The 12182-nt window shown below is 44.9% G+C and overlaps 1 protein-coding gene across 1 annotated transcript; it reads right to left on the bottom strand.

Moving 5' to 3' along the window:
• Window positions 1-1097: 1097 nt before the first annotated feature.
• Window positions 1098-3436, bottom strand: CST3 (cystatin C). Its single transcript, XM_058835555.1, has 3 exons — window positions 3143-3436; window positions 2541-2654; window positions 1098-1505 (listed from the first exon to the last, which is right to left on the bottom strand). Exons 1-3 carry the CDS (start codon window positions 3419-3421, stop codon window positions 1428-1430), a joined length of 471 nt encoding a protein of 156 aa, XP_058691538.1. The 5' UTR covers window positions 3422-3436; the 3' UTR covers window positions 1098-1427.
• Window positions 3437-12182: the final 8746 nt, after the last annotated feature.

The raw sequence follows: 12182 nt of genomic DNA, 5'->3' as shown, positions 1-12182 counted from the left end.
GTGCTGGAAATGCCTGATTATGTCCATCTGCACCTTCACTTCTTGGCTAGACTCTTTTTGAAGGACACCACAGTGCAATTACTCATCCTCAAGCCAAGAGGATAGATTAACAGAGGCAAACTCACCTAAAGCATGAGGGAATCCCTTCACCACTGCCTTGTGCTCATGTAGATGGAAGCCAGGGAATTATCATGTATGAACGGAGGGGTTAGAGAAGGACAGCTGAGGGCACCTGAGCAGCCTGACCCAGGATTTCCAGGGTCAGCAGATGGAAACATGCAGAGTCACTGAGCTGGCTGGCAAGAAAAAACAGTCCACCTTCATGCAGAGCACTGAGAACGGGGTGACAAGGAGGGAAAATGGGGATTTATTCCTATTAGATCTGAGCACAACCCAGATACAGGTCTTAGGTGCCAGGCAACCAGCTCATCCTCCCAGCATGAATCAAGGTGATGCCTAATGTTCACTGCAAGCTTGGCAGTGAACTGGCAATGATGGGAAGTGGCATTTCCCTTGGGGGGAAGAACAACCCACAGAAGATGGGGGTTGCAGCACTCCCAAGGAGCTGGACTCACTGTATCCATAAGATTTACACCAAAAGGAAAAAGTTTACCTCAAAATACAGAAAACAAAAACTCAAGATAGAGCATTTCCTACTTTATCGAGACTGTGAAAAAACAAGAAGCAGCCCCATTTTTCACCTCAGCACCTTCACCCACTCCCAAGACGCTCTTGACCTGGCACCTCCCTCTACTACCTGAAAATGTAATTTTTTTCAACTGGAGCCTCCTCCTTCCTTAGAACAGAACAGTACAGCAAGGATCCAAGACCATTACAGTCTCAGGACCAGCTTCAGCTAATCTTCCAAGATCCAGAGTTTTCCAAAGCAAAGTTCCTTCAGTGAAAACAGCTAAGGCTTCCATCTTTTACTCAAAACCAGAGGCCAGGCTAAGGGACAAGCAGGCATGGTTTGTCTCCTCTGTGATCAGAATCCAATTCCTTCCCATCCCATTCTTTGGGCAGGACAGCATAGGTGACAACTAGAAGCAAACCCTCCCTCCAAGACAGCAGAAGATCAAAGAAAACCACACATCATAGCAATTATTAATTAAGTTTTTATGTTTACAGTAGTCATTTAACATGGATACCAAGGGGCTTTAATAAGAATTCTGATGCTGGAGTGAATTCATTGGGAAAGCTGTAGAAGACCAAAACAGCTGCTCTAAAATAGTAATTCCAAAGAAGAAAAAGTTGAGATCATACTGTGCTTTAAAAGAGAAGTTACATGGTTTAATTTGCATAGCACAAGCATATGTCAGCAGCCAAGTTACAGGCATTGATAAAGCCCATCTCACAATTTGTGTTATTGCCTTTTTCTTTTAAATCTGAGCAACTGGTTGCTGGTCTCTGCTGGAATCTAGGTAGGCTTACTGGCACTTGCTCTCCAGCAGCTCCACTTGGTTTCGCCAAGGAACATTCAACACTACAAAGTTGCAAATGGTGTGCTAAGGAGAGAAAAAAAAACATAGTTAGGAGAATAAGAGCATAAAATAGTGACATTTACCACTGTTCTTCACTCCTGTGAAGAACCTCTAGATTTGCCCTCTCCAGAAAAGTATTCTAGAGCAGCACTCTCTCGCTCAGAGCAAGTCACATTTCTTAATTAAATCCTAAGAAATAAAGCTGAGCAGTCAGCACTGCTGAGGATCAGGCTCTCTCCTTTATCCACTCACAGAGGACAGATTTCAGCATGGATAATACTCAAACATAAGCCCACAGGCACAGCTAAGCCACGTGCCCCTGTGTCAAATCATTGCAGTTGCCGTAACGGTACACACCAGTTTTGTGTTTCTCTTGTGTGCAGCTACACCTCTCACACATGCAGGAACAAAGGGCACACACACCCTGTTGCTGTCATCAGCAGAAAGAATTAAGCACTGTGGAAAAACTCAGGCCAGATGAAGGCAGACACGTTTGGTGCTCCCACCCAAAAAGCTCAATTGCTCATTACAAAATGCCTGCATAACTGCCTGGTGGGCACAGAGAGATGGGGTGATATGCTTCTTTTGGACAGTGCTTTGCCCAAAGATCTATTCACAGCAATACAAGTCCCACAGGAAAGATGCCAAGCATGTTTACACCATGTCTACATCACCATGGGAAAGAAGAGATGAGAATTCTGTGGGGACTGAGGACCCTGGACTGAGAGCCAGGAGGCCTGTAAGCTTGGAAGAGTTTCCTCCACATATCCTTCTGATCCAGATCTTGACTACTTCTTAAGGGGACTGAGATACATGCCCTGCTCCAACCTCAGCCCCACTTACAAAACAAGGCCCTGCCTTCTCTGACATCAACTGGCAAGACAAGTTCTCCGAGGGCAAAACTTGCTCTGCCTTTTTAAGTACAAAGGCATAAGGTCTCTGATGCTGGCTGAGGCAGACAGGGGACACTGACCACAGCCATCTGTACGAAGCCAGCCAGTAGGATGGGGTTGGAAACAAGGAGGGGTGGGGGTCAGCAGACTGCGCCTGGGAGCCTACCTTGGCCATCTGGGGCTCCTCATGGAAAGCACAGTGCTGAATATCAGTTGCAGGCTTTGTGCAGGTTGTCCGGGCAATCTCCACTTCCATTATGTACTTGACTCCAGCCACAATCTGCAACAAGACAAATCGGCAGAGGCAACTTTACTCAGAGCACACGGACAAGGGCTCTCTGCCGAGAGAGCCTGGCAGAGAGGCAGGCAGTGTTCCTGTTACACGATGAAAAACAGACCCCGAAAGTACAGAGAGAATTGAGTGTGGCAACCTCCATGAAAGAAGCACTTGGCACCTCCTCAGAAACAGGAAATACAATCCAAGTAAACATGTCCCGCAAAGCAGCTTCCTTAGCAATAGAGACATGTGTTAACTCACGAGCAGCGCAGGGAAGCCACTGGCTCCTTCCACAGCGCGCAGCATTCAAGGTCACTCAGACTGAGAGAAGTCAAGATACAAAAAAAGGGCTTTTATTCTTTTTCCCCACCTTCTGTGGGGAAAAAACCGACAGCCTGCAGAGACCCCCAAGCTCGCAGTCTGCCCTTTCTCCAAAGGAATCCAGCCTCGCTCCCAGCCCCTTAACGGAGTGCCGCCCCCCGGTCGCTCACCTGTTTCTTGGCGCTGATGATCCGCACCACCCGGCTGGAGTACATGTCGTTGCTGGCCCTGTTGTACGCCGTCATGGCGAACTGCAGAGCCCGCTCCAGCCCCTCATCGTTCTCGGGGTCGTCGATGGTCTGCGGGGCGCCCACCATCCGCAGGCGGAGCTCGCCGCCTCGCACGGCGCCAGCGAAGAAGAGGAAGGCGGCTGCCAGCAGCACCACCACAGACAATCTATCGGCCGCCATAGCTGCGCTCTGCCAGCTCCCCCTCACGGCCGCCGCCATTTTAAAGCCGCGGGGCGGGGCGGGGCGGGGCGGGCGGTGTTTTGGGCCGAGCCCCAGCCCGCCCCGCCCCGGCCGGGACCCTCCGGGCCCGGCGGAGTTCGCTGGGGACTTTCACGGGATCAGGGAGCGAGGGGGACAAAGTGGAGGAGAAGTAGGAGGATGCTTTCCCGCACGGGAAGTTGGAGGCTTTTTCCAGACTCTGCCTCCTCGCGGGTTATTCTTGTGCTTATTTCCCTCTACTGCCAAGGGAAGATAAAAGCCACAGAACATTTTAACATCCGATGTTGTTCCCAGCACAAAACACGTTGAGTAATTTCCTACCTCTGCCCCCGCAGCGCTGGTGTTGCCTCACCTACGCTTCGAGGGGCCGAGGCGGCTTCCCAGACGGATGGCTTCGCTTTCCGTCTGCTCCCGTAAACACCGCTATTATCTCCCTCGTCCCATCAGGAACCCTAAGTTTGGAAAGACAGGACTTAATATAGCATGAGGGGGGCAGCTCCGGTGAGATTTAAGGCTTCATGGAGTTGTTAGGCTGAGAGAAGAGGAAGTTTTGCGCCTGAATATCCACAGCTTGCCTTGTAATGGAAAGGGTTTGTCTGGTGACTGGAAAGGCTGCCTACATACCAGCAATATCCAGCATGGAAAAATCCCTGCAGCTGGAAACAAGCTGAGCTGTCAACACTGACGGGACATTGGGGTCGTTCTTGTAGTGAGAGAAATAATCACAGACTGGCTTGGGCTAGAAGGGACCTCGAAGATCATTTCACTCCAACCCTCCTGCCATGGACAGGGATACCTTCCACTAGACCAGGCTGCTCAAAGCCCCAGACTGAACACCACCAAAATCACCTGCAGACGCCCAAAGAGAAACAAGCTGCATTTGTTGACTATTGCCAGTCCAAACCCCACAAAATCAGGGACTGAAACAAAGCAATTATTAGGAGAAAAAAGTCTAGGTAAAAAAATCATGTTCTACAGTTGATGAATAAAGGGCACATTGTTTATGAAATAAAGCTGCATTTTGTCTGTTTCTGTAGGGTGCAACTACCTTGCTCTATCAGAGGTGATTTTTAAAAAATAGAAAACAGAAATTCATGAATAACCAGATAAACAGAGAAGCTGGTAATTAAAGAACTTACCAAGCAGAAGAAGACTTATTATAACACTCCAAAGGTTTGTAATACTGTGTGCCATCAGTATGACTAGAAAAATAATGGTTTAGCGTCTTCTTTTGTGGTTGATATTTGAGCGATATCCAACATATTTTCATCTGCCTTTTTGTCTATGTTTCAATTTCATTCAGGACTGGTGAGCTTTTTATGATACTAGTCTTACTAATTTATCCAGATAACTGCTACATCCCGTGCCCTTTTTCTTGACATCCCTCATCTCTCTTTCACCGTTCAAAAATATAGTTGTCAAACATGAAAGTTGCACTTTCATGCAATGCACTAGCCATTACAATATGTGCATATGCGCAGAAAAACCTTCAAATATATGTTCTGTAGCCTCCAACCAAAACTTCTTGCCACCTATATGGGCACAGAGATCCTGTGAAGTACAGTCAGCCAGACCACTATCCAGTTGGAGAGTTATATGGAGAGCTCTGTGTCTGTGGGACTGAAAGATAAAATGCCCCATTGAATTAATTGGTAAGATTTGTAGGATCAAGCCCATAAAAACATGGACAACAGAAATGGCAGATGGAAGCTGGATGGCCCACATCAATGGATAGTGTTGCTGTGGGCCATGTCCCCAGGGTAGTTTTCATGGCACAAAAATTAACTCAGGGGTTTCTGTTCTCAAGAGGAAAGAGTATCTTGAAATGTGGAGATTTCTCCACTTTGCAATTCCTGACATGTACACTGGACTATTCTCTGAATGCACTTCCAGAGTTTGGTTGAACTTCCCAGAAAAATCTCCATTGTGGCAGCCCCTTGCACATTATCTGAATGCCTCCCCTCCAGGCCTGCTATCTGCATTTGTCTAAAGATAACAGCCTTTGGCTGGTTCCTGCAGGGCTGGAAAGCACAGCCTGCAGAGCTCTAATCTCTGCACGGCTCTCCCTCCCACGGAAACGGGGCCTGCAGGAGGAACAACGGCTTTTGTCGTCACTCAGTAATGAGATCGCAAACCTCAGATCCTGAAAAATAATCATGCTCCCTACAGGTAGGAGATTACCTTGGAAATATCTCAAACCCAGTACACTCTAAATGCCTTTTTAATCTGCTTTTTTACTCCTTTTTAAAATACATCAGTCATAAATCAAGATTAGATTTCCCAGATTTCCTCTGTCAAACTGGCAGCCAGAAACAAATGCAGGGTTTGCACACGTTCATATGAGTCGCAGGGGCTCAAAAAATAAAGGCCTCTTGAGCAAGACAGTCAGCAGTTTATGAGATGGGTCTGAGAGTGATTCAACACCAAAGGCAAAACTATTTCACTGTAGTAGATGAGTGTCCTCTGCCTATGGAAAACAACCCATCCTATATCAGCTTATTCAGTGATAGTGGGAGAAATAGAGTCTCTGCCTGCCTCATGGTCACCACTCCCTGTTCTGGGATGCACAGGCATTCTTTTTCAGGAGTTGAGGCAATGCCATGACTTGTCCATGCAAAGAAAACCAGGTCTCTGTCTTGTCTCTCAGAACATTTCAAAAGGGTGGCCTCTGAAATCCAGACAGCTGATTTGAAAGTGTCCAATGAAACAGGACACAGCCACACCTCTTCTGCATGTAGACATGCTCTCACATACTGGCAAGATCTTGCCACAATCAAAAAGCCAATAGTGGCTTCTCTGGATAGACTGCAAGGTCATTGCTCAGCTGAAAAACAGTATATGCCAGAGGAGGCTTCAAGGGCACCAAAGGGCTACTCTGAACATATTTAGTCCTGGCAGTACAACTGGATTAGTAAAGACCCCTCACCTCCACTCAAGTTCAAAGACTCCCTAAATAAGCTTAGCACTTAGTGTTGAGTGCACCTTTTGGGCAATTCAGTGGGAACAGAGCTATTGGGTAACACAGGCTCTCAGTCTGGGTGTTGAGCTCTCTTGAAAGCACAGTCTTCGATTTCTTGGGAACAGAAAAAACAATGAACAGAAGTGCAGGTAGCGGTGAGAGCTGTTCAGTCACTAGTGGCTGCTTTTAGGAATTAAGTGCCAAACAGCTCTCAGCACTGATCTCAAGTAGGTCAATGATTATCACCCTGCAGACGGGTGATTCAGGACCTACACAGCCCTCTGCTGAGCCCCAGACCGCTCACATCACTTTGGGATGACAGCAGCACCTGCTTTGAATCCCCTTCCCTTATGCCAATGCAGAAGATAATCTGCCTCTAAGAAATGGGTATTCACTTGGAGACATCTGTTTAGTAATTACTGCAGTTAATCTGCCCTTATGCCCATGAGGGGAGGCATTACTGTTTACACAAGTAAACAAAGTAATTGACAACTAAAAAAGTTGCATTTCAAATAACTGCATGCAATCAGTTACGGTCAGATTGTGCAACTGAAACAGTGAAGCCACGGTACTGAAACTGGGTGCTGGTTTAAGTGAAGTACTGGTGCAGTTTGAATTTTAGCAAAAAATCCCTCTACAGCAGCATTCTTTTTTTACTCTGAGAAATATAAATACCAGCACAGCAATACCATATATTCAAACTCCTCACCAGAGATTTTCTGCAATCTGGTGCCTTTGATGGCTACATTAGCTTGCATTTACTAAGAATAATTTGGCCATTCTCTTTTCCCCTGTATTCTTTATCTTATGTATTAGCTTGCTTCAGCCTGCAGGAGGAATAGCTTTGCTGTGTAAGATTTGTGTTCATTAGTTCTTATCAAATGTTTAATTCCCCAGGAATTGTTTGATTCAGAGCTGACAAGAATATGAGTTCTGTTCTTGGTCTCCAATCCAATCCAAAGCACAAAATGTGTATTTAAGCTTAGCTTCTGAGGAATACCAGTAACTTCACATGACTAAGAAGAATATATTAAAATGAAGTGTATGTTTGTGTGCTATGCTGAAAGTGACCCTTCAGCAGCCTGCTGGGATACCAGACTGGACTACAAAGAGTAGAGCTCTGAGGCTTTGCAGATCCCTAGAAGCCCAGAGGGGAAAGCAGTTCCTCTGCAGTGGCACCATGTCCATGAAGAGTTCCCTCAAGCTCCCCAGGGGCTGGTTCACAGTCACACCACTCTTGTTCTCTCCATAAACTAAATCATTTGTCTCCTCCCTTACCAACAGCTTGTAGTGTAATTTCACTACTTTGAAGTCCAAGGGCTTCAGGGCATAGCACAAATTTGAGTGTTCACTCAGCATGGTATCACACTTTAACTACACGTATTTATGATGAAGACCCTTTTTCAAGAGCAAGACTACAAATCCCTAATCATTGCAAGAATACACAATTAAAAGGCAATCCAAGACCTCAAGTTTTCGTGGGCTCAAGTCAGCTCCTCTGCTGTGATCCCAGCAGAGCCAAGCCAGATGCCAGACTGCTTTGTACTGCATGGCACTGCACAGACAGATGCAACTGCTTTGTTTTTTTCATTCTGGGGTTGGGGAGGTGTGTTTGATTTTTTGGTTTTGTTGTTTTGTTTTTAAAAGACAACTCTTGTGCTCTCAAATAAAAGATTTATCATTGGATGACATCAATGGTGCATCGCCTGAATATTTTTACAATCTCCATATACAACCAGAGATAGACCCTCTGTTTTAAGTTTTGAAGTGGCTACAGTTCTGGTCTGCCCAGCATTTCAGAGCAGACAACTCTACCTGGTTAAGGTATTTATTGCAAGGAATGGGAAAGCAAGACTTGGATCTATGAAACATCTGAGTGCAGAGAACAGCCTGTTCTCAAGGGGCTGACTTGCCAGCAGGATTCCTCACTGCTTCTCATTAGGAAGGACTTAAACTCTTTTCTAGATTGTGCTTGTTGGATTTGAAGCATGAGGAGACACCTATTGTTTAACAATTGCAAGAGAGGAATCATCAAGGTAGCTTGCAAACAAAACCAGTCGCCCATACCACACAAACTGGGTTACTTGGCCACTAAGATTTTTCTCTCAAGAAGGAAGTGAAATTGTAAATAACCTCAAAATTCACCCCAACCAGTTGCTCACTTGCTGCTCTACACATGCATATCCAGCCCATTCCAAAACACGGAAGGGCCTTTCAGAAGAGTATGTACTGTCACACATAAATAAGATTACTGCATCAATGATCATTATTTAATTAACATACAGTTATCTACAGGCCATTCTGCAGCCCACGTTTTTGTTTTTTTTAATAGTTATCCATTCTTCACGTGTCAGCAAGCTCAAGTGCACAAAAAAAGACTCACTTTCAGAGGAGTATTTTTACCCAAAGGAGTGGTTATTTGTGAGTGAGGCAACTGCTTTGTATCCAGTAGCTGCTGTCACATCACTCCGGTTCAAAACTTTCAGTCATCCAAGCAAGGAGACAGAAAGCCACAGCAGATCACAGCACCTAACACAGTAGATGACACAGAGATGTAAAATGTCACCAGCACAAGCCTTAAAAAGGAATCTTAAGTGGGTGGAGCAAATAGCAAAGAATGGGTATCACCACCTTGGAGTACAACACTTACTAATGGAGCTTGCACAACGTTCTCCCAGCAATCTTATGTAAGACATGTTTGTAAAAAACAAACCTAATGCACTAGATTCATTTGAACAGGAATAATTAAAATGCGTTAACATGAGGAGAAAAAATAAAATTGTGAATATTGAAAAAATAAAATTCCTTTTCAGATTCCCAGCTGGCTAATAATTAGGCTTTGATGAACACGACAACAGGACAAGGAAGTTTTTGTTTCACTGCAGTTTATTGGTGAGTTGTGTCCAGCTCCTGTAGAATAGCTAGATGGATCAGGTGTTTCATCATTAAGAGCTCAGCCACAGTGCTATGGTGTTGGTGGACCACAGTTCAGAATCCCAGGGCAGGTCAGCTTGGAAGGAACCAGTGGGTCATGTGGTCCAACATCCATGCTCAAGCAGGGTCATCCAGAGCACAGGACTGCATCCAGACTGTTCTTGAGTATCTCCAGAGGCAGACTCCATAGTCTTTGGCACCTGCTCTCACTTTGCAATTCCTAACGTGTACACAGGGCTATTCTCTGAATGCACTTCCAGAGTTTGGTTGAACTTCCCAGAAAAATCTCCATTGTGGCAGCCCCTTGCACATTATCTGAATGCCTCCCCTCCAGGCCTGCTATCTGCATTTGTCTAAAGATAACAGCCTTTGGCTGGTTCCTGCAGGGCTGGAAAGCACAGCCTGCAGAGCTCTAATCTCTGCACGGCTCTCCCTCCCACGGAAACGGGGCCTGCAGGAGGAACAACGGCTTTTGTCGTCACTCAGTAATGAGATCGCAAACCTCAGATCCTGAAAAATAATCATGCTCCCTACAGGTAGGAGATTACCTTGGAAATATCTCAAACCCAGTACACTCTAAATGCCTTTTTAATCTGCTTTTTTACTCCTTTTTAAAATACATCAGTCATAAATCAAGGTTAGATTTCCCAGATTTCCTCTGTCAAACTGGCAATCAGATGAGGTAGTATAATGAATAGCAAAGTTTGCATATATTCACATGAGTCACAAGGGGCTGGAACCTGAAAAATACCCTGTGACTTATTGAGAGATTTCTGAGGGGAAACAAAATCCATAAGGCTGATGACAGATCACTGCACCAGCCCAGCAGCAACACATCGTATGCAGAGATACTTATTATGCAAAATAGGTTTCTTATTAGACTAAGAGTAAAGTAACAAAACCATCCACATACAAACACACAGAGACACCTATCAAATAAACAAAATCCTACCTGAGTGAGAGCAGAAAGGGGAATAAAAATTATGTTTGCTCCTGTATCCTTAAGAGATTTCTAAAGCCCAAATGCCATTCAGCTGTTTGAGCCCTAGTTTCTGATTAAGGTAGGCATTTGGATAATGCACTGACATTATGAATTCAGCTGTTCTTCTTTTCTAGTGCTGGGGACCTCCAAAATCAGAGAGGACATTTAGGCAGGATGAAGTTAGGCAGCTGGATGTGGAATTAAGTAACCACATTGGCAGTTGTTATTTTCTTTCCAGTTATTCTGTCTCATTTGGTGTCAGGCTGATGTATTCCATAGGGCACTTAGATACTGGTGGTTAAGCTTCATGACTCCAGATGATCAGTTTTTTAAGTCACTCGACAACAAAAAGGCCTGATTAACATGGCTGCACTTCACTGGGAAAATAGAGAGCAGCTGAGCATATCTTGAGGCAGTCATTACAAGGACATCACAGCCACTTCAGCATCAGGCAGCATTATCCACCTACAAGTCCTGCTGTGCTGAGCACAAAAAAAGCCTCACTGTGCTCAGTTGGTACAAAGGAAGAAGCCTAGAGGGTTTACAGCCCAGCACGTCAGTTCTGGGCTTGAAAACACACAGCCAGCCATATAATGCCATTCTCTCAGGTGGGGTAATGCTTTCTTGATGCAAACAGCAGAAGCAGGAGTAATGCCTTAGCTATCCTTAACTTTCAACAATGAGGACACGTCTCCTGAACCCTTTGTTGGCTTCTCAGGAAAAAAAAATAATTCTCCCCAAAATATACTCATCTAAACTACTCACAAAGATATCTTGTCTTTTTCCTTCAAATTCAAGGATAAAACTTTGCTTGGATGACAAACTAAAGCAGGACAAGACAGCACAGGAAGGCAGTGCACTAAATCCATATCTTTCTGCTGCTTGCCCCTCTGTCCCTCTTCCTGGATCTTGCTGTTCCTGCTATACAATGAATAGAAATTCAGAGTAGTTAAAAGAGCTGCTTCCTCCTCCTAGGTTGGTACATTTGCAGACACTGACAAGGAGTTCACCATTTTCATGCCACAACCCCAGAAATCATTTAGCATTCGCGGGACTGAAGTTAGCTCATGCTGGTTGAGGACTGTCCTGTAGGATCTTTCTACATTGTTCTTGAAGATCTGATCCTTCCTGGAGAAGTAAACTGTGAATTTGGGGAGTGGTCAATATGTCCATTAATTGAACTTCTAGTACAACTGATGGCTTGTAAAGCCAGTACAAGCAAGGTTATTGTCCAAGAGCACAAAAAAATAGCTGAATACATTGAATCAGATTTGACTCAAGGCCCAGAATCAAGAGAAAGAGATTGAAAATATGCCGTAATACCTCTCATTTAATCGCATTATTTTTTATTTATTTCTTCCCTCAGTATATTTTCTCTCGGCCACAGGGGGGAGAGTCCCTCCAGGAGGTCATTGTTAATAAACTAAAAGGTGTATTTCATGTACTTCTGACTGATCAACATCAAGGACTCGCTCCATTCATGCAATAATCCAACCTCACATGTAATTAACAATGTCCACTTTAATAATGGTCAGGAATTCAGGCTCTCTTCCCCCCACCTCGAAGGATTTTGGCTGTAAAAGGGTTCAATATTTCAAGGTCACCTCAACAGTCTAAAATTTGGATGTAATTCACTCTTTTGTTGACACAGCCTTGCACAAGGTTAAGGGGTGTTTTGATTCAGGTGAAAACCAGACTCCCCTCTCCTCAGCCAGATGAAGGCTAGGGCCCCAGTTTCCAGAACCACAAGAGAAACTAAAATTCTTACCTTTCCTATTATGAATGCTGGCCTGCAGGCTGCTTTAGATGAGAAAAAGATCTCACAATCATAGAGATCATAACAGAAAACATGCAGAAAACATCTATTGGTACCTCACCTGCCTGAA

Source organism: Poecile atricapillus, chromosome 3 (genome assembly GCF_030490865.1).
Source record: "Poecile atricapillus isolate bPoeAtr1 chromosome 3, bPoeAtr1.hap1, whole genome shotgun sequence".
NCBI lineage: Eukaryota > Metazoa > Chordata > Aves > Passeriformes > Paridae > Poecile > Poecile atricapillus.
Note: the sequence above shows the minus strand (reverse complement) of the source record. Positions and strands in the feature narration are given on the sequence as shown.